A 23,593-nucleotide genomic window follows, 5' to 3' on the forward strand; every position below is an offset into this window, starting at 1 on the left:
CTAATTATCTGCTGACTAAAGTTTTCTCCTTTTAAACCATTGCTACTGCATCATTTAGCTTCAGAAGAGGTACCCACTCAGCAGACAAATCCCTTTTTAAAGCTTCCTAAGAATTCTTAGAATATCATGTAGCATTTTATTTCGGGAATTTGGTATGTGACACTGTGTGCCAAAAATCACAGTCAAGCAGCACAAAGCAATAATCAGCCAACCTACAGAAAAGTCCTGCTCTAAACCTAGATCTGTTTTTTTCTAGGCAAGATATTTCAGTCCTTGCTGGTACACAACACATTTTAAGAGATGATTCTATGCTTCCAAGTCAAGTACTACTATAAGCTTAGTGGAGAAGTATCTATTCGGTACTTTAAGATGGTGAGGGATTAAAAAAAAAAAAAAATCTTATTTATACAGATTTCTCAGTGGAGTAGACTTGATAGTCCTCTCTCCATGAAGCAAACATTCTCCATTCACCAACTAAAAAAATAGCCATTTCAGGGCAAATTCTCTGAACTGTGTGTCACAATCAGCCCTCTGAGGAGCTCTCGCTGTCTTGAGAGCTGGACTCCCATACAAAACATAAGGATGCAGGGAGAGGCAACACCATGCCCATGCTCTCAACAACACTTTATGTTACTGAGTTACTTACTTTCATAAGGACTTAAAAGTCCTTATTTCAGCCCCCAACCATCCTGATAAAAAGTTGCACAAGCAGAGAGAGAATAATGACATGCATGTGTCACAAAATGTGTGTGATGGCAATTATCAGCTTGGAGAGTGAAACCTTTTTCCATGTGAGCACCTGCAAACAAGTTGTCCTGGATGTCACATGGACATAAAGGGAAAGCCCACTCTATCTAGAAGAAGACTTAGAGCTTGAAGGTCTTGAAATCCTCACTTCTCATCCCCCTCTACTGCCTCACTGGGGTCCTGCGAACAAAATGCCCTCAGTTCTTATTCCTGTCCCTCTTCACCAGGAAGTTCCAAGAGGGCATTCCCATCTCTGCTTGGTGCGGAACAGGAAAAAAAAACATTTGCTCCTTTTCACCTGCCTATTGTCCCACATATAACCCATGATTTTGACACCCATCAGCTGAAGCAGGAGAGGGAAATGATGCTGCAGAACAAGGAGGACCACATGCCTCCCACTATAAAAATTCCCACTCCTGTGAATGACTCCATGGGTGTGAGCAGATACCCGGTTATAAGAAAGACTCAGCACAAGACTGTTACCAGCACAGGTTTGGGAAGGTATTTGTGTGACGTTGGTGCAACTGAGTCCTCATATCAGAAATCACTGTGATCTCAGCGGGGCTGCCAAAAGGGCAGGGAATTGACAAAAAATGCATGGACACCGTGTGATCTCAACACTTAATCCATTGTATCCGAACACTGAGTAAACCTCAGAAGGACCCTTTGACAAGTATTTGCTGTTGGTTACCTGATGGTTTTTCACCCCAATACTAGAAATGCTGAGCTGTTAGACCTATTCATTCTGTCAGCTTTATGTCCCCACAACCAACACTGAATCGTCATATGCTTACTTAATCCCCCCATAATTTCTAAATTTCAGCTTCTTCCCCCTTGAGAAGTACTTGTACGTACTGAACATCATGCTCTATATCACTGTTTTACTAGCAGGATTTTGCTTACATCGATTATTGCACAATCATAAAGTCTTATAAAATAAGGCAAAGTCTTATAAAATAAGGGCCTTGTTACCCTTGTAAAATGATGGCTCAGGTCTGCTACTTAGGTTAAGTAGAAGGGAATTATGGGAGAGTGACTCAGCTGGAATAGGGGTAGAGAAACGTGGGATACATGAGAGCTGCGCTGCGTGACTGCCGCATGTCCACACCGTGCTGTGTGGTGGTTGGTTGACTTGGGCTTGCTGCGCCTTAAAACTAAATAAACTGATTACCAGTAATAAACTGATTACCAGTAGTAAACTGATTACCAGTTAACTGCTTAGAAAGGCCTGGTTTTTGCAATAAAGCAGCTCTCCTTTGCACTGCCTAGGGACTCTGCATCACTCTGCATCGTCACAATTTGTCTCTTTCTAGGACAACATCGAGTCAGAAATTAAGAACAGCTTTCAACAGACAAAGCAGCAACCAGTTATTTCTCTTTGGAAATCTGTGTCAGGGAAGAGGGAAAGGAAAGATAGGGAAGGAGCAGGGAGAAGCTGGACAATTCATTCCCCTCTCCCAAACACAGGAAGTTGAGGACTATGGGAACATGGAGCTACCCCAACAAAATCCAGCAAGCTCCAACTACAGGAATCCTCTGGCAAGTCAGCTCCAGGCAGCACCTAATCATTGTGGCAAGCTGTCAGCAACAGAATGACTTTTCCATGTTTGGGTTTGTGGGCTTATTTACACTGTGGCATAGTATAAAGTGTCCTTTCCTCTGGCTGTAGAGCCTGCCTGCAGTCAATAACCCATCTTGGTTTCTCCAGCATGTACAGAACTATAAAATTACAGCTAAACCATAAACAGCTACAGGCAACAGCTGCAGAGATCCACTTCTGGCAGCATTTGAAAAGGTGCGCAGAGCAATGTGAGTAAGTTCCTGATACTGATGATCTCTGACAGAAGCCTGCGGAATTTAATTCACGTTTTTGATGAGCGTTCTAGGATTTGGTTGCCTTGCTCTTCCCAAGTCCAGCAGCTCTTTGGCAGGTACAGGATACATGGCCACACCTGCTGCTGGAACTGCTAACAGCACTCCTGGCCATTGCAGCCCAATAAGGCACTTAATGAGGCTGTGCAAAGACTCTGCTAAACAGTCATAAAACATTAAACAGACATAGGGAGCAAAAAAGTAATAACTAAATGCTACATGTTCCAAACCACACTTCATTCACTCAGAACTCCATCTGACCAAGAGCCCACTCAAACAATGGGATCACTCTGGCACTTATAACAAATCCAGGACAATGCACGAACAATTCTATCCATGGTCATATGCCAGAGCTAGCAAACCCTCTGGAACATGCTCTGGGCTGAACCACAGCAAGTGTCTCAGCCTCTAGAAAAGGTCTGTCTGTGAATATAAGTGTGTGGGTTTGTGTATGCACATGAATGTACACTCACAAATACACACAAGTGTGTGTTATCCTGCTCTTCCACAGGCAGACACAATTCCCACTTCCAGCCAATATGTCAGAGTCAGACAAGAGAACTTAAAATCAATAAGACCAAGTCAGCTTTTCCTCATATAGCTTGGCCCAAGAAAGTGAGGTTTGATTATTCAATTGATCAACAAAATCACACATATTGCCCAATTTTCACTGGAACAGTCAAAACCAGTTTCATAGGTGTTGGTGAATGTCTGGAACAGCAAAACAGCCTGATGTCAACACATGGTCAGCCCAAGCTTACTTAAAGAACCTGCAGGCAATGAGCCTAAGTACTGTAAAATATTTCATCTTTCTAGCATTTAGATAACATTAAAACAATCACTAATACTTTTTATACAAAGAGAAAAAAATCCCAGTTCAGTTCTAGATGTAAACCCCAATGTAACACAGGTAAAACATATTAGGTTATACCAACATACAAGTTACAGACATTGCCTCAAAGGACACTGTCCTCATGGTGCACATTAAAGACTTGCCCTACCTAGAAGGTGTCTAATGCACATTAGTGCAAGTACAGCTTAACAGAAGCAGTCTAGAATCACAGCATCACAGCTTTGGTGATGTACTGTTGAGCATTTTTAGCCCATGGTAAAAGGAAAATACAGACACCATCACACTGATGGAAGCAGAGACACCACATACAGCTTGAGTGGCTTCCTCATGGAAGCCATTCACACGTATGAGGGGATTGAGTCTTTCATTAGTGAATTTGCAGACTAAGATGGGAGCATGTGTCCATCTGTTGGAAGGTAGGATGGCTCTGCAGAGAGAACTGGAATGGTTGGATGGATAGGCAGAGTCTAACAAGATGAAGTTTAGTAAGTCCAAGTGCTAAGTCCTGCATTTTGGCCACAATAACCCCCTGCAGCATTACAGGCTGGGGACGGTGTGGCTGGACAGTGCCCAGGCAGAAAGGGACCTGGGGTTACTGGTCAGCAGCCGGCTGAACATGAGCCAGCAGTGTGCCCTGGTGGCCAAGAAGGCCAATGGCATCCTGGCCTGTATCAGGAATGGTGTGGCCAGCAGGAGCAGGGAGGTCATTCTTCCCCTGAACTCAGCACTGGTGATGCTGTACCTTAAGTGCTGTGTCCAGTTCTGGCCCCTCAGTTTAGGAAGGACATTGAGACACTTGAGCATGTCCAGACAACAGCAATGAGGCTGGTAATGGGCTTGGAACACAAAGCCTGTGAGGAATGACTGAGGGAGCTGGGGGTGTTTAGCCTGGAGAAAAGAAGACTCAGGGGTGACCTTATCACTCTCTACAACTTCCTGAAGGGTGGTTGTACTCAGGTGGGGTTGGTCTCTTTCTCCAGGCAGCAACTGACAGAACCAGAGGTCACAGTCTCAAGCTGCACCAAGAGAAATACAGGTTGGATATTAGGAAAAAGTCTTTCACGGAAAGAGTGATAAAGTATTGGAATGGCCTGCCCGGGGAGGTGGTGGAGTCACCATCTCTGGATGTGTTTAAAAAAAGATTGGATGTGGCACTTGGTGCCATGGTTTAGTTGAGGTGTCAGGGAATGGGTTGGATTTGATGATCTTGAAGGTCTCTTCCAACCTTGTGATTCTGTGATTCTCATAGAAACAGAGGTATATGCTGGCTTCATTGAAAGAGATGAATTAGTGTGGGTCAGAGTAAAGGCTGTATTCCATCCCATTTCAAGGGTTTCACCCTGGGCCTTGAACTAATTTTTTGGACTATGCAGCTGTTGTAGCCAGAACTGGGCTTTATGTACACAAAGGGTACTCAAGAAAAGCCCAACATGTTGCATTTGAAGACAGCTTGACCAGTTGTCATCAGATTGCTGGATTTTATAAATTACACTCCCTTGGCTACAAAAGCTGCCAAATTTCTGTACAGGAGCCAACAGAAACCACACTCTGGCACTACTTCACGTCCTTTATTCATGGGACAAATACAGCTGGAAATAAATTACTCTATTGTTTTCCACTGGTCCAGCCACATCACAGAAGGCCTCAGTGCATCTGTGAGAATGTGGATAATTAATTAGGAGTCAATACTGAGCCAACAGGATTTGCAGGGCTCCAAACACTGCTGGTGGCAAGCTTTTCCACTAACTATAACTGCAACTGTAAGAACACCCTGAAAAGCAGAAAATTTTGTTCTCTAACATTTAATACCCCCAAATCAATTTTTTCTTTTTCAGTTCCAAGTAGACTAAGCTATTCTCATTACTCCAAGAAAAATTTTTCCCTGCTGCAGGAAACATTGCATTCTCTGACCAAAAGGTGCTTATATGTAACCCAAAAAGCAGCTAACTATGAAACCCAACATCTGGGATGCTTAAAGCTACACCACTCAAGTTTGCAAGCTTTCTATTTGCTTCTTTTGAAAAAGCACTTTAATGAAGCAATGCATATGTTCTCAAGCAGAAGGAATTGCTTTAGGTCTTCCGGCAATTTTTCATCAAGAAGCACATTAAATTCTAGCTAAACCAAACACTACTTCTCCTAAAGACCACATTCACACTACAACCAGAGAGTGTTTACACTCAGCCATCACATGGGCATCCTTCCCATCTGTCATCTTGCTGTAGAGATTAAACAAGGGTGAATGCTGACACGGGCTGTAGAAAGGCATTTCAGTTGGGGATTAAGAAACACACAAGATACCCTGGCATAACTCAGAGCAAATTTTTGCTTTTTTTCATATAGTGTATGTACATAGGCTGCAAAGACACTGAAAAAGACATTGCTAGGAAAGGTCACTTTTCTAGTGACCACAGCTGTAGGTGCAGGGAGATAGAACACAAATATCTGTTGTTTCCTTAAAATATTGCATCATTCCACCAGAGCTTTACCCACTTATTTTGTTTTGTCCAGATGTTTGCTCACAGCTCTCAAAGTCTACTTATATGAGTGGAAGCAAGAAGTTTGGTTACCAAGGAGTTGGTGTTCCGTGGATGAATTTTCAGGTGTGCAATGAGACACACATTCACCGGCATTTTAAATTAAAAGAGGAGGAGAGCCACCTCCTGTCTCTCAGAGAAGCATGACTGCCTCTGCAAAAGCAATGGCTTCTGCCTGCTCTCCCACTTGGATCTCCAGCAGCACAAATCTGTCTTTGGCAGCAACAGAGCTCAGAGACAGCTGCAGCCAGGAGCAGAGCAATCGCTCCACAGAGGTGCCACTGAACAGGTAACAGGCACTCTGTCACTGCTATTTGCTCAGGGCTTGCTTGTGCTAACTTTTGTAGGAAGCCAAAAAAAGTGAAGCAGAAGCTCCTCCAAGTGCTTTAACCCCAAGGCAGTAGAACTCAGCAGTCCCATCAGGCACAAGCTCTGGTGAAAGCTCTTCTCACACAGAGGCTTTGGGTCACATCCCTCTGCACAACAAATGCACCTAACCACGGTGCATTTAGCAGAAGAGACCTTTTCATCCAGGCAAAGACTTGTCAGAATTTATATCTTTGAGCCCAAACCCCCTCTGTCAAATTTGACTGAAGCTGGCTGACAAGGTCCAGCATTACTTATCAAGGCTGGGTGGGAAAGAAGGAACACAGAGACAGGAAAGAACAACTGCATAACCTCTGTTTTCAGAAGAAATCAGCCTGGCAAAAAAAAACCCCAATAAATACCCAAGAAAACCAACAATAAAAAAACCCCAGCCACAAACCTGAAAAACCAAATCCTGCTCTTCCAGGGCATTGCTACAACCAGGGTCTTACTTGAAGTTAGTTTTATTTCAAAGCGTTTTATTCCACTGAGTTCTTTTCCTTCATCTCAAAATGAGATCAAAATTCACTTTGCACACAGCTAAAAGCCAGAAAAATCACACATTAAATGTGATGTCCTAAATAAAACGCCCCTTGACAATGTGAGATTTTGTGTGTATTAATTCAGTGGAGGTATTTCTAGATATTTCTCATCTTGTCCTCATCTTGGTGCAACTCCAGTAACTATGTATGTATCTAATAATGCTAAGCAGCAGCCCCTCAGCAGAGTTTAAATGTGTTTAGTCAGCAAGTTCTCTGGAAATGGGAAACCAGAGTTGGATCAGGCTGAAACCACAGCATGAAGCCCCATGGGACAGGATCATTGAGAGCAAACATTTGCTTTCCTGAAGCTGCAGAAATCCTCAAAAATCAGTTAGGCACCAACTATAATTATCTTTACAAGTCAAATTGCTATGTCTCTGACAGCTCTTCCCTTAAGTTTCCAACATCTCTATTTCAAATAAAGCTTTGTTTTCTTCTTTAATATTAACACAAGGTTTTAGAACAGAATAAGGATTTCTGTAATATTAAACATATCCAAACTACTTGTTATAGATCAAAAGCTGGATCATTACATGGTATTGCTCCCCATAAATTTTCACTAATCTATGAACAAGTAGCTGGATTAGGGAAACTGACGAAAGGGCCTCAGTATGGCTCTAACTAGCTACTCTTAGACATTTAAATAACCATGCAAAGAAATCAGCAATACTGTCAGCAAAGTTAATAACAATGACAAAAATAGTCATGACCAAGCTTGCCTAAAGGGAAGGAAAATTATGCTGATCAAAGCTAAATCCTTTTCTACAACTTGCAGAAAGGATCACACTCTTCTGAAAAAGTTTCCTTAGCTTCTTCAATATGCACTTCCCAAGAAAATGACAAAATCTTAGTCCACTAAAAGACGCTGATAAATTCATAGGTCTTTAATAATTTAATGCTGTTTCTGTTGCTAGTTCTTTGAAATTGCTGCAAACACAATCAGCCTCTTCCTTGGTTGAACTGGTTGACTGAAATGGGACATTCATTATCCAACTTTAAAACAATACTCAAGTAAAACTTCCATGATGACTGTGCTTTTCATAAAAAAGTGATAGATGTGATAAGTGTCTTGCAACTTGCACTACCAACAGAATTCAGATTGGCCAGAACATACTCACAGCATCTGCTTTATCTAAGCAAAAGTCTGCAGGCTGGCAGTTAAGTTTCTAAAAACAACCTAGGAGTATCATGGCTTTTGAAGCAGCAATCAATGAGAGAAAATAAGAGCCCAGAGACGCATATTCCGTCTCCCCAAAACAGAGGGAAAGCACTCACAGTCAGACTACATCTGGACTAAGACACACAAAAAGATTTCCTACTGGCTTCCAAAACCTGATTAAACTCCTCATCTGGGTACAGCCCCCACCACATTCCAGGCAGCTCAGGGCAGAAGAACACTGGTAAGACCTTGATGAGAATTCCCATGTGCCAGGGGCATCAAGAGAGATCAGGATCCCAGGCTGTGCTGTAGCCACCCAGAATGTGGTCCCATAGCCCAGGATATCAACTGTGTTAAGTGAAAGCCCTCCATTTCCTCAGAGGACTTTCTTACACTTCCTAGAGGCTAAGACCTGCTCCTCTTACAAACCTTTCCTAACTTTCTCTGGTTCCAAGTCTTTCCCTGGAAAAGCAGTCTGAAAAAATGCAGTGCCATGTTCCTCCTTTTCACCCAGGTGCTGACTGTTGCAGAAATTAATTCATCCCCTTTGCTGTCACTACTCCCACTTTTCAGAGCACCAGAACACATTACCAGGAATGATGCAAATGCAGCTCACTTCACTCTGAGTCAATCAGATAAACTCACACTCCTGTCTAGGCCTTCACAGTGTGATGCCATGACTGCATTTTCTTGGGACATTGAAGTTTTTGTCTTTGGAAAACATGGTCTTACGAGGTATGGAATTCTTTCAACCTCATTTTATAAAAACATTTATGGCTTGCTGCTTTTATTTTAACCAAATCTTTTTCTTCCCTATATGTGGGTATAAAAGGAACTATAAAACATAATTTTAAGCCAAATAAAATACTGAATGAAACTCATCCATTGTTGCATGAATCTGGATGCACTAGAAAATATTTAAACCTATTCATATATATTTTGATCAGTATGACACAAAATGCATTTTAGCGTGTTTTAAGTTCAGAAATATTTTCATATCATTTGTTCACAATTAAATGCTTAAAAATGGCCAAATTTCTATTCACTGGAAAAACAATTTACTCACTGCCACCAGACAGCCAAGCAGATGCTGGAAAGCCAGGTCACAAGCATGATCCAGACTTAGACCATACTGTTCTGCTCTCCCAAATAATGCATGCTCAGTACAGAAAAACACTTCTACTGGATGAAGGAACTCACCGTGGCCCACACAGGTACCCTGCCACTGTAACTCACTGAGCAGGGGCTTACCTTTGTGATAGCATATAACTGCACTCCTTGTGCAAAGGTCTCTAAAACCACATTGCTGATTTTGCTTGTAGCAAAAATGAAATTAAATAATGGGCCTCACACTTCTTTCTTTAAAAAAAAAAAAAAAAACAGAGCAAAGAAGGCCAAGAGCAAGGAAGCTCATGTTCCACCAAATTGGTGCTGTCCCCATATTCTTTAAAACAAATTCCTTGTGAGAAAATCTATCTAAAACTTGAGTAGTATTTTTAATCTAATTCTCAGAAGAACAGAAAAAAAAAATCAGTCCATGTAACTAAAATCAACTGAGACAGCCAAATTACTGACACAAAATTTTATTTAAAAGTTTTGAAGGTATGAATGGCAACAAGAAATCAAAAAAGCCCACATCCCCCTACAAAGCTACACCACCAACAGAGTACTAACAGATAAGCTTTTAATTCTCACTAGATCAAAGTTACTAGCTCACCTTTTATGTGCTGTAAAAGTTCGAATGATTTGAAATTTCTGGATGACTGAAATCAAAATACCATAGAATATCTTTAGTTGGAAGGGACACATAAGTAATTCAGTAGATGGGGTCAGAGAAAGACAAGAAAAAAAACAAGAGGTAACCCACTTAACAACTCCTCTCCTATTTCTAAAGCAAGTATAAACCATGATGCTCTGCAACCTTTACTTTAAACATTTTTCCCATATTCTACACCTGGTGTGACTTGTTCCTCAATCCCATGGGAACCACCAGTTCCCATTCCTGCTCACCACTGAGGTCTGCCAGCACATGAGAAGCCACAGGTTTATTTTAAGCAGACAGCTTTTTCGTCCATTCATTTCAGCAGTGTAGCTGAGCAACATCAGTTTCCCATTTCCCTTTAACATCTCTGCTTGCTTGTTTTTAACCCACTTGGTTTGTCACAGGGCCATGGGAGAGCTCCCTAAAACTCTCATGGCAGAGGGGACAACACAGGGTGCAGCCAAAGCAATGAGAGGGCAGAGACAGCTGGGACCATTCACATGGCACAGCCACTGGAATAAATGACTCCACAGCAACCCTCTCCCATAAGCTGTAGCACTGGGGGGGAGTGAGTTAAACTGACCTTAGAAAACAGTCCAGTCAAGAAAGTCTGAAATATTTCATCTTTGAGAAGGTACAGCTAATTAAATTTCCATATATCTCATAAGCATTTTCAGCACTTCTAGAAACAGAAGTTTAGAGAGACAGGGGACAACAGGGACTCTACCTTCTAGCTTCAGCAAACCTAAGGGTTAGGTCTGCATTGGGAGCAAACTTAAAATAGTTCTAGCACAGGCCCTAGGCTGAAAACACACACTGCAATAGAAGTGCTTTGCCAGTAGTTTGGCTCTTTAGATTTAGCTCAAGAGAACAACCTCTTTCATTGTTCCAGAAGCTCCAGAAGTTGTTAATACTTTCATGCCTCCAGGCTAAGCAGTCAGCTACTTGAAAATGGTTTGGACTCCTCAGTTTTAATGAGGCTGTCTCTTGCCCTACTTACCTAGACAAGCACTAAATTCCTCTCTTGTTTTCCCAGTCATACCTAATGTATCACCTGTTTTAAGGCTGAAGGTGCTCCAGGGAGACCTAAGAAAAATGTCCATCCTACAGGCCTCCCAGAGAGGTGGTGAATGCCTCAAGCCTGTCAGCATTTAAGAGGCATTTGGGTAATGCCCTGTAACAACATGCTTTAACTATTCTGGTCACTCTGAGGTGGTCAGGAAGTTGGACTAGATACTTCTTTTTGCTCTAGATGTTCCTTCCAGCTGAGTTTCTGTTCCACTCATCATTTTACCAGTTACCAAATTGGTTCAATGTGTTGCCAGTTAAAAATGCAGGGAAGTGAGCAACAAAGATTAAACACCTCTTACATCCTGTCTTTTTTCTTGGGCTCAAATTCACTCCTGCCTCTTCCTTGTCCTGCTCCCCTGAGAGGTGCAAGGCACCGAGCTGGGCTCAGTCACCACCACCAACTCTGCTCTGCTGCTCCATCTTCCACACACTTTTCCCGTGCTCCAGAGTGGGATCCCCAGGGCCACAGTCCTTTCAGGATGAACCTGCTGCCAGAGGGGCTGTAGTTTCTTCAGGAAATAGCCACGTGCCCCAGTGCAAGTCCTGTGAAGAGCAGTGTGGATTCCCTCCTCCGGCCCAGTTCCCTCCAAGGGCTGCAGGGAAGCCCATGCTCCACTGGAGCCCTGCCCATGGCAGCAGGGGAATCTCTCCTCTGATGTCTACAGTACTTTCTCCCCATCTCCTCCCACCTCGCTGCTCACAGGGCTGTTCCCAGCTCCACTATGCAGCATTTTGTCACTTCTAAGCCCAGCCACTCCTGCAGTTTCACTGCTCCCAGGCCCAGAGAGCTGGGCCAAAGACACCAATTTACCTGCACCATGAGCGGCCTTTGCAGCTGCCTGGAAGACACAGGCAATACTTTTACTTCGGAGCAGTGCAGAAAGAAAAGCAAAAAACATTAGTCTCTGCACACAAGGCCATCTCCCAGAAGCCATTGACGTGCATCCAGAGGCGGGTGAGGCTCCAGCAGCAGGTGAAGGTCTGACAGTCCAGAACAGAGTAACTCAGAGGCCTCTACAGGCCTTTGGGGGTTCACTTGGGACCCTAGAGCAAAAACCTTAGGAGGAGCAGCTGAGGCAAGACTGTTTCTCTAGCCTTGGAAAAAGACTAGATGTTACTGCTCTCTGTAACCACCTGAAAGGAAACTGTAGAGAGGTGGGGGTCACTCTTTTCCCCCAAGTAATAGACAGTAAGACAAGAGCCAGTAGCCTCACTTAGTGGCACAGGCAGTTTACACTGGCTATTAAGAAAAATTTTCTTCACTGAAAGCATTGTGAAGCACTGGAACAGCTGTCCAGGGAAGCAGATGAGTCACCATCCATGGAGCAGATATGGCATTCAGGGACATGGTTTAGTGTTGGCAGTGTTAGGTTAATTGTTGATTATCTTCATGCTTTATTAAGTGCATCTAGACTACAACTTAAGCCACATGGCTGTCTGCAAATCAGCTCCAGAAAATGCCAGCAGATAGCAGTTAAATACTAAGGAAAGGAAAGTTATATATACTGTAAGAATTTTACAATCCTAGTAGAAACATTTTAATTCAAGATACAGGTGAAAATTTCTAACAGTATTCAGTTCTTTCTAAAACAAAAAGTCATGGCATGTTCCTATAAGTATTCTGTCAGTCTTCACTGTGATTTTAAACAATGAGCTGTCAAAAATTTGCTTCCTGAAAAGAACTTGTCATCCTTCCACCCCAATTAACTAACCAGCGGTTATAAAACATCATTGAATACACCTAAGTGTTACAAGACATGCCAATCACTAAGAAGTTATTTCACAGGATGTCCCAATGAGGAGCTTAAGAGCAGAACCAGGACAAAGCATGAAATAAAAATAATTTTTAAAATCAAACCCATCAGGTTTGATAATTAAGTTAAACGGGGAAGTGTTAGATAACACTAGCAGCTAGCAGAACAACAAAAGGCTTCACAGAGCTGTACACACTCATCTTTGTTATTCCCATCTACTAAAGCCATTGTTTTATTCCATTGGTGCATTTCTGTGCCTATACAAAGAACAGTTGCATTAAAATGTTTCCATTATACACCAATAAAATACTTTTGTATTTGGGTACTGCACAGGCAATATGGTACATTGTGCTGTGCATTCATCACTGAGTCATGAAACATCTTCTCAAGTAACACACAAAGTTATCATGGCATGTTGAAGTCAGATGGCTGTAGCAGTGCTTTTTAGTCATTATCATACATTTGCCAGTTCTGATCAGTATTTCCAGTTCCATGAGCTGAAGACAGCAGAGACACCACTGGTATCCTTCTGCCCTCCTCCCTTCCACACTCAGTGATAATCCATGACAGTTAAATCCCACAGCTGCCTTGCCTTTGGACTTCATGAAGTTTTTATTTATTTGCTTCAGTAATCAGTTTACCCTAAACACTCCTTAATCTGAAGTTTCCTTTTAGTCTTCATTTAATTTCCAGCAGTTAAGCTCTCTTCCTTCTAAAATACTTAGAAGACATCTTGCACTCATTACTCAGAAAAAAAACCCAACAACAAAACAAACCCAAATGTTTCCAATTTCTCTTCCTTTTCCATCCAATACCATCAGAGGACAGGCTGGGCAGTGTGATTGGCACTTTTTTGTACGTCCACATGTGTTCCCCAAATCCCCACACCACATCTGTTGTGCTGTCCTGTTTCTTGGTTCCTCCTCCTGGCTCATTTCCTCAGTTCCTTTCCAATTTAATGCCTCTTGCCCCCGCATCCTTTCTGCTCTTGACACTGCACAGGAATACTTCTCATCACACTTCCAATTATGAAGTTAATTTCACATTTTACTTTTCCTTCTTTCTATCTCTGAAGCTCAAGTTCACTGCAATATATGACCACAGTATGAAATTCTTCATATCCTCCCAGTTCCCTTTCCACAGTCCTTGCTTCCTAAAGCATTCCACATTTCAAAAAAGCACTTCTGAGCTGCTCAGTGCTATTATTAATCACTGCAGCACTTGCTTACTTTGCTACTTCTCTCACTTGCTCCCTCGGCATCTCTAATGACTCCAACTACTCTCCTCTCTGTGGGCAAAGTTTGTCAGCTTTCTCCTATTACCCACAGGCAACATCATCTGCAATCTCCTATTCCTCAATTAAAATAAGAAATTGAGTTCTCTTCCTTTCACCCATCCCCTCACCTTGTTCCCTCCAGCAAGCTGTCAACACCTCAAACTCTCAAACAGCAAAAATAAAAACCCAAGATACCTATCTTCCCTACCGTGCACATAGGCACTCCAAAATTACTCCTTATTACAAAATTACTCCTCAATCTATGTGTGAGACTTTTTTCTCCTCCAAGTTAAGCCTTCCCCCTCTCTTTTTCCCCACGAGCAAGCTTTCTGCTATCACTGTACTTAATGCAGATGTGATCTCTCTGTATTTTCTGGAAGTAATGTCTTTCTTTCATTGTATGAAATTATTCTGGAGTGTGATTTGGTAAGACTAATAACTTCTGCCCATCCTGTTTGTGCCCTTCTCCCTGTTTCCTAAACTTCTGTGCCAGTTTCTATCATTCTCAATGTCACACTGACTTCTCCTGTCTTTTCTCTGTGCCACACGAGTCACACTGTCACCAAAAGCCAACTTACTGCTTTAGCAGAAAAACTCAAACTTCCACTTAAAGACCGTCAAAGAATTTACATCTAAAATGCTGTACAGAAAATTAACTCTTTCTAGGCAAATATCACTGAAGCCTCAAGTGATTGCCCCCAGTACAAGTATCAGTGCACTGTTCCATACTACAGAGTATCTTCTCTAAACATTTATTATATGGAAAATAATAATTTATTAATCTGAGACAGAAAAGATACTCAATAAAAGGACCAGGAAGTACCTTGCAACAAGGAAAAAGGAGGTACAATGGTAAGCATCATACCCATCAATTCTGTTATTTGAACACTAAATCCACAACGGATTTAACAATTCAGACACACAAGTAACAACAGCGTACCTTTATTTTAACACGTGCACTGCACTGATGCAGTAGATACAATGCCAGCAGTCTTCTCCTTGCACAAACTACTATCAATCAATAACTTCTAGGTGGAAGCAGCATTTAGTGCAAAGAATAATTAAGAAACCTCTAATGTTAACCATGTCTTGGGGAACTGTTTGCATACATAGTGCAGCAATCACAGCCATTTCCCAACTCGCCTTAAACAGAGAAAACTGATCAGCTAGAGCAGTTTGCATTTGAAAATTCTAACAGAGAGACTTGTTTTTCTTTTTAAAAAATCTATACTACATCAACAAATAAATAAAGACTAACAATGTGTATATATATTTGCTCAGAATCAATTCAGCAATTAAAAAAATAATGTTCAGTGTTTGCTGAATTGCTTTATACTGCATCTATCACTGCAAAACACTACATTAAAAAAAAGTTAAAGAAAAAAAATAATTCTCCCAACTCTCTTCATACCCTATTAGTTGAAAAGTTTGCAAGCACTGCTGCCTCTCAGCTATTAATATGCAATTCAGGTCCCCTGGTCATTCTGGGAATCTTTACAGAACATCCCTGCATACCCAGCAGCCCCCTGTGCAGCGATATCAAAGGGAAGCACAAGCCCTGGTACAACAAGCAGATTAAGTCATCTTCTAGTTCACAAGTTTCCTTGCTAAAAACCAAACCACCCCCACCTGTTGTGACTGATTTCCACATCTGCCAAGCTCACCCAGGAACACAGATGCTCTGAGCTCTGTCCCTGTGGCCTTCACTTCATCTACATGAGTAATCACACTAAGAACCAATGGAAAGATTCATGCTTGCAGAGGTATGGATACATTTGTTTACAGGATATTTGCATTCACAAACTGATTGCAGTCCTGGATCATAAAGGAAGAGTCTCTATTAGATTACAGGTAATAATATCAAAGTTTTCAGGGATGCCTACAACAGAGCTAGAACACTCAGGGAAATACAGGAAACTTTATTCTATTTAGAGGGAAGCTCTGTTCTTTGGGAGTATTCAGTGATTCACAAGCTGTAGGCCATGGAAGAACTGCACCCTGTGCATATTACAGAATTAACTGAGATAATTTGTAAGATTGAAAAATGCTTCTATTGGCTATCCAAACTGAAAACATTTTAACAGTTTTAGACCAATTATAGACCAAAGTAAATGCAAATTTTGGCACATTTTCTATCACCGATCTGGAATTCTGCATAGGCTACTCAGATTCTATGAAGAGTTTATAAACATGGGATGCAATAAAATATTTCTTTATGTATGGTTTAAAAACATAAATGACAGCTTTAGTATGGTTTGTTTTCATTAACAGTATATTGGCAGGGCAAATCAACTCTTTCCAATAAAACTAAGAAAATGCTGATATGGGTGTTGAATGAAACATCATCATTGCTCAGGATTAGAGTGTTTAGGGAAATAGTTCACTTCTTATTCTACCTTGGAAAAGTAAAAAATGCTCATATTGGTCATATCCTTCCTACCTCCATCCTTTCAAGTGGGATTTTTAAGCACAAATATTTTAGTCACTACACAGCAAACTCTTACAAAAATATAACTTCTGACAGCATGAGAAACTGAAGAAAAATGTGTTTTCTTTCAGAACAGAACTACAAGACACCTCAGCTTCTACTGGTTTTTACACTGCAAGTGACTCTAACTGAGCAAGAGCCTCATACAATATGGGCCATCTGTGGCAATGCAACCAACACTGACCCAGCTGAAGCACACACATACTTGCTTCAAAACATTCAGTACAGGTGCACATACAGATAGATCACAAAGACAGATCACATCACACCCACATTTCTTCATCCTCTAAGCCAACTTTTACTTCAAAAAATCTAGTGCTTCCCATAGGGCTGGGGAGAGGATATGCCCACATGAACCTCATTGCACCCAATTTCTTGCACTGTGGTGGAATGAAAACCCATCCTTGATCTTCAAGCTTCAGTACAAAGCTACTGTCAAATCTATATCAGAATCCAAATAATCAATATGGCAGCAACTAAAATCCAGGAGGTAAAAGGCCAAAGATTCTTCTGCAGCAGAGATTACAGTAATGATGAATTGCTAGGGTAAATAAAAATTTAAGACTAGTTTTCTTCCCTTTGCAACAAAGGACTTGGGGTATTCTACCACAAGATTTTTTTCTTTTTAGTTATGCCTTTCTCTATATGGAAGCACTGCAGTGTTCATTTAAAAAAACCAAAACCATACAAAAACCCTCTCCCATTTTTAAAAAGCACCATAAATGAAAAATCTGCTGGAAAAACAAAACCAACAAAAACTCCAAGGACCACCCTTCAGGGATGAAATGCTAAAGATGTCTTTTTTAATCAACCAGTTTGTGAAGATCTACAAAAAAAATAAAAAGGATCACATTCTAAAGGTTCAGTGCAGTCAGCAGCTATATAGTTTTGCTGCTTATTCATCTTTAAGTTGACTTTCAAAAATAACACCCTAGCTTGTCAAAATATACATTTTCCATTTGCTTTTAAATTAAAATAATAATAAAAAAACATTTAAAGAATTCACAATCAATAGCATGACTAAGTTTCAGGATCATCTACAGCATATAATTTAAAGTTTCAAGACGCCAATATGCAGCATGTGGCAGGCCTATATGCTCCATGCAGCATGTACATTTAGGATCATCTCAAATCTTGATGTTCAGATGTCAGTCTGTTTCTTCCAAATCGTGTAGAATACCCATCTGGAGAAAAGACAAAGTTAAGGGAAAAAAAGGCAACACTTGTACACAGTTAAAATGTAGTTCTTTTTACTTATATTTAAATTCTGAAAACTTCTGGAAGCTCATAAAGGGTAGGGAAAACACTCAAAAGTGAGATCTACCTGGATTCCTGTCTTGACTCAGCAGTTCAAAGATGCCTACTCTTCAAAACACATGCCTGTTCTATTAAGGCCTGGCAGCTGTAAAGGCAAAAATAACCAGTTTCTCTGAAACTGGTAAGCTTTAAGGGCACGTATCTTGATATCCTTCACATTCTTTTGTCTTGAAAATGCAAAGTCAAATCTGCATTTCACAAAGAGTTGACAATAATGAGAAGCAGGAGGAGCTGGCTATATCAGTCTGGAGTCAGTGTAAGGGTCAGGATGGAGGCTGCGGCAGTGAGCACTACTGGGCTTACAGACACAGAAGAGAGGCAAATGAACACACAACAGAAGAAAGGCTGTGGCACTATCGTGTGCTTAATGTATTACGAATAAGAATACTGTGGAAAGATATTTCCTGTCAAGAGAGACAGCCACAGCAGGCTTCACTCTGCAGAAACATTTTCAGGGAGATCCCACAAAAGCAGCGAATGCTCAAGGCAAATGCAGATGCCAGAAACACCTTACAGCAGATCAAAATGCCCCTTTCATGCTAAGGGCTTGAAGTTTAAACTTCTAGGCTCTTTATGTAACTTCCTTGCCACCCACAAATTGAAAATTCTGAAGGATTATTTTTAGGAATGGGATGTTGCTGAAAATATGCATACCCCTCTACTTGGAATATTTTTCCAGTAACACCAACTAGTAACGATTGCTAGGAATCACTCTTCCCCATTCCCCAGCCTTAAAAATCAAGTCTGAACTGTATGTTCAAGAATAGCTCTATCAGACAATATTCAAAGATCTGGATCATGCTAATCTGTATCAAGTTAGTTTCTTATTTTTGTAAAAGAAAAAAAGAAAATAAGATACAGCCTTGTCAGAACTCCCAGGCAGCATTACCCTTATACAGTTTATTCTACATCATATACACCACTCAAAAGCATTAACAAAAACACAGCCTGTTCATGAAAGGTGCTGATCATTTCACCAGCTGTCAATTTATAGCACTTTTAGAAAACAATTCCTAGAATTACCCTCAAAATAAAACTGCAGTAGCTCATTTATTATGAAAAAAAAAAAAAATTAAATCAGAACTGCCTTTTCGCTTGAGTTCATTACCTCCAAACAATTTATGCTTGCTTGATTTATTAATACACACTCCAGTCTTCTTCAGTCTTTAAGGATACAATTCCATGTAGGAGGGAACACACACAGTTTCTTTTGAAAACTCCACAGGACAATAAAGCCTGCTAAGCTGTTCTTCGTACAGAGCCAAGGCATCAGTCAGATTGATACAGTTTCCCTGAAGAAAAAAAAAGTTCCAGTCACAATCAAGTAAAATTTCAGACGAATACATGCATTTTGACATTACTGCAAGGCTCCCACATATTTCAGAACCAGATACATGCTGTTCTTAATATTTAATATTTACAAGGCAAACACTGAACAGCTTGCCTTCATTCTGCCTACAGCAAACAACAATTTGTATCCTTTCAAGAAAGGGTAAGTATGGGGGATTATCTATATTCTCATTACCAGAAGCAACTATTATATGAGGGCTTCCAGTTAAAACAGACCACCATGTGTTGTTTACCTACAACATCTACTCCATAACCATTTCCTTTATAACTGCTTAAATGTATCAGTAAACAGTATTACAATGTCCAGATTTTTCTCAGTTATTTAACATTGCCTAGATCTTACAGTGTTTAAATGCACTTTTAAAAAACTATAGCCTATTACTTTTAAACAGATTCTTCCACAAAGCAATATAACAAAATACATCAAATTATACAGAAGTTCTCTGGCTGTGGGCTACATTATCTTGAGTTTCCACATGTCATGCTTCTGAAAAGGAAGATATTCTGACAATACTTTTTTTGCCTTAGGGGTGAAACAACATCTCATTCTTGGAATATAAACACATCAAGGATTACAAAGAGTGAGGAATTAAAAAAAAAAGCAAACCCCAAGAAACAAACACCTCACCCCCAAAAACCCCAAGCCCAAAAACCCCCAAGAAAACCAAACACCCACCCCCCCAAATTAAAATTAAAACAAAAAACCCCACCCAACTCTCCCCCAAGCAATTCCTATTTGCAAGCACTACCATGTCCCAGGCTAGGTATTAGTAAGAAGCAGAAGTTACTGCAATGTATACCTGGGGTGCCCATATGGAGAAAGCTCTAATTAGAAGTCTGAATTCTCCATATCTATAACATTTAAAGATTTAGTGATTACAGTGAGCTCACCAGAACACCAGACTAACAAACACCAACTACCCAAAGCAATAAAAGTTAGCTATGTAAGTTCAATCAAAAAAACTTTGTCAAGTTTCTTGACTATATAACCAAGTAGACAAGCAAACACTTCACAACCTTAAATTCAACGGTCTTAGGAAGAGTGTGGCAAATACAAGTTATTTAGACACTAATTTGAAATTAAGTGAAGTTGAATACAGTCACCACTGCATGGTCTACAAATCACTCAGGTTGTTTTTTTCCAGGTATGAGGCACTGAATGAAGACTCACCAAAAAGAAGTGTACTTTTGCTGTGGCACAGCACAGAGAAAATATATTCTGTGATTGTGGTCAAGGTGGAGATATTGTTAAAGGTCCTTAGCACACTGACAGCCAAATGAATTGATTTCTGGTCTTCTACTTCCACCACTTTCCTGAGGAATCTTCAGCTCAACCTATAGGCCCCAAACATGATAAACCAACCAGGCTGTAACACTACACATCAAGTTATGACTATAAATCTCTCCTGCTCACACAGTATGTGTCAGTCTGGCCATATGTGGAGCAGGATGAGATCTTCAGGAGATGTGTGTCCCCATCTTCCCCTAGCGGTTCGTTTACTAGCATGTAGTACAAATGTCTTTTATTGTGATCTATCACAAACCCTGCTTTCCTCCTCTGATTTCTGATCAGTATATACAGAAGCATTAACTAACATTTTCTAGAGCTATTCTCAATATAAAAATTCTCAGCTTTCCCACACATCTTACCACTTCTAGTGGAGGAACGTTTAACAAAGAAGATAAAAAGGAGAACAAAAAGGAAATTTTTATGTTAATGAATACACATAGTTCTTAAAGATACAACACAAGAGCCCACAAAATGATAGCAAGAAATGCAAGGCACAGAAGTTGTGTTAGAAAGGAGTCTAAAGTAACACCCTCCATCTACAGAATGACAGGATCTTCCTGCTGCTCTGAATGACTTTGGGAAAAGTACACATAATTTTGGGTTTTTTTAACTGACCATTGAATGCAGTATCTTGTTCATTCCTGCTGTTCAGTAACACATGTAACCTACACCTACCTGACTGCTAAAGAACGCAGATGGCTCAATTAGAAAACACTAGATCTAATGAAAAAATTAGCTCTCTTACATTCACACCTTATTCAATATTTTAGATCCTCTAACTTGAAATGAGGACCCCATGAACCAAGGACTTACTCAATGCTTCCAAAGTGTCCGACTGCCTACGTTTCACACATTGTGTTGCACTGCTAAGACACTGCAAAGCTTTTAAATTCAGGACCAGAGTCTTTATTAAAAACTTGTTTTACTGTGCAGCTTACTTTTGCTGCTCCCAGATTTTTTAAACAGCCTTAAAATTATTACATGTACACAGATGCAACTGAAAATTAATTTTCACAAAGCAAAGAACCAAGATGAGTTTGAACAAGTACTAGCTGTGCTTTATAAAGTATAGAACAGGCAGAGGCTAAAACAAGCAGAGGTCACATTTGACAACAGTATTTCTAAACAGCTCCACTTACACTGATTTTTTCATGTAACAATATCAGACAGTAACTAGAACCAAAGTGTAAAATGTACATTCTGACTTTGGGATTTATACTATTTTTCCTACTTTTTATTGGTAGGATTTTTTCACAGTGTATTTAAAATATTTCTATTTCCAGAGGAAGTGAAAAGAGAATTCATTCCAACTCATCTTCCTCTGAATTTTTTGCATCCTGTTCAATTTTTTTTTTGAACTGTGCTCAAGTCTTCACAAGTAGAAAAGAAAACCTCAACTTAAAAAAATCTTAACACAGCATCTTGACAATGGTCTCAGGCACATGATGTGATTCTTGGGGTTGTCCTGCACAGGGCCAGGAGATGGACTTGGATGATTGTTGTGGGTCCCTTCCATACCAGGAAATCCTATGACTCCACTCTATTCTATCACTCTCTAATCTTTAAAAAATTGTATTTGGGAAAACACTCCTTCCAAAGAACTTGCATAAAACATTTGATTATAATTTTGATCATATTGCACAAGCAAATCAGTACTTGTTTATTTAGTAAAGGAACATGACATGCTGTATATAAATTTTCATATTTGGGTTTGGGTATCAGAAAAGAAATGAGACTTGTAAAAAGGTAGAAGACTAACACAAACTGAGCACAATGAACAGACTGCTGCAGTACTTGTTTAGTAACGTGTTATTATCCAGGGGATTGTGGTGGGGTTTTTTTTGGTTCAGCTGCCCTTTACCAAACATATTATTTTGCTTCAACATCAGACTGAATGCAAAAGAAAACTAAAAAACAACCTGTGTGTGTAATTTGAGTCATAAATAGGAGCACTGCTAGGTAATTTACAGAGCACACCACTATTACGTAGGAAGTTGAGTAGGATACACAATGATAGAAGAGTATACAGATTCCCAGACTGCTGCTTCAGTATTTCATCATTTCTCCCTCCTCTAGAGGGACAAATCAGTGCAGACACCATGGAAAACAAATTACAGGAACAATGAACATGCCAAGAAACAATTTCTACTTTTCAAGCCCACAATCTCCAAATCAAGATCTTGCCTAAAAAGGTTCAGATAACTCAGCTGGCTCTTCTATCAACCTTTTTCTTCTGGAGAAACACTACAGAATTTTGTAGTTCTACATAGTTAAAAAAAAAAAAAAAACAAACCAACTATCTGGCTTTAGTCAACACCAAGTTAAGCACTCCAAAAATCAAATCTACAAAACTTAAGGCTTATTTCAATAAACTTATTGACAAAAACCAGTATTATCAACACCTTTCTTTAAAACATGACCAGTTACATTAACCAAGACTAGTGTTAGTAACAATGTCAATCACACTTAGATGCTCCAGTATCACCAGTATGGCACAGGTAACCAAGCCCAGAATGCAATGCACTGTTCACTTTAACTCCCACTGCCTAATGAAGAGTTATGTGGTAGAGCAATGCATTGTTTGTTCTGAAAAGACACCATATAACTCAAACAATAGCTAATACTGAATGCTGTTCAATAAGGTTTAAAGCAGATGACTCCCCAATTACACATTTTCAAAAAGCAAAATCACTTTTTTTTTCTCCCACAGGGTTCAGCCAATTTTTCAACATATATAAAAGCCCCTACCAAACTCCTTTCCTGAACCCTCCTCACTTAGTCTCTGTTCCATGTCAAACAATTTGACAGGTAAGAACTAGGAGAACTATGATTTTTTTTTTTACCTTTAAGATGCATCTTTGACACAAAAATACTTGAGGCAGTTTTAACTTTTGAGATTAACAAACCTTAATTTCTAAGACCTTTCTTAAGACAGTTGGCTCCTGAACTGTTTTACAGCCTTTGCATTCTGAGTCTGCTCAGTGCTTGCACTCACTTCAACAGCTCATGCCCACCTCCCAGTAGGCATTTTTCTGGGCTCTCACAAGGCATAAATTCTGTAGTTCCTTGAGTTTAGTTTTTAGGTTTCTACAGGACAATACACAACAAATTTAAATAACAAATACAGTTCTGGACAGACAAAAAAGCATCCTTTAAAGTAAGTAGCAAAAAAAAAGTTTAAATTAACCCTGTAAGTTCCAGTTAACTC

The 23,593-nt window shown here is 40.2% G+C and overlaps 2 protein-coding genes across 3 annotated transcripts in view; both read right to left on the bottom strand.

The window, feature by feature from the left end:
- Positions 1–14,771, bottom strand: part of PHEX (phosphate regulating endopeptidase X-linked) — a 109,413-nt gene extending 94,642 nt beyond the window's left edge. For both annotated transcript variants that reach the window (XM_053936712.1, XM_053936711.1), the window contains exon 1: positions 11,721–14,771. In XM_053936712.1, the coding sequence (XP_053792687.1) occupies positions 11,721–11,844 (124 nt within the window). In that variant the 5' untranslated portion in view covers positions 11,845–14,771. The remainder of the gene's footprint in view (positions 1–11,720) is intronic.
- Positions 14,772–14,865: 94 nt separating this feature from the next.
- The window catches only part of SMS (spermine synthase), a 41,846-nt gene continuing 33,118 nt past the window's right edge, over positions 14,866–23,593 (bottom strand). Inside the window, exons 10-11 of the mRNA XM_053936715.1 lie at positions 18,921–19,036; positions 14,866–17,611 (exon numbers count right to left, since the gene is read on the bottom strand). Of these exons, the coding sequence (XP_053792690.1) occupies positions 17,569–17,611; positions 18,921–19,036 (159 nt within the window). The 3' untranslated portion in view covers positions 14,866–17,568. The remainder of the gene's footprint in view (positions 17,612–18,920; positions 19,037–23,593) is intronic.

The sequence above is a fragment of the Vidua chalybeata genome, chromosome 2, assembly GCF_026979565.1.
Source record: "Vidua chalybeata isolate OUT-0048 chromosome 2, bVidCha1 merged haplotype, whole genome shotgun sequence".
Lineage (NCBI taxonomy): Eukaryota > Metazoa > Chordata > Aves > Passeriformes > Viduidae > Vidua > Vidua chalybeata.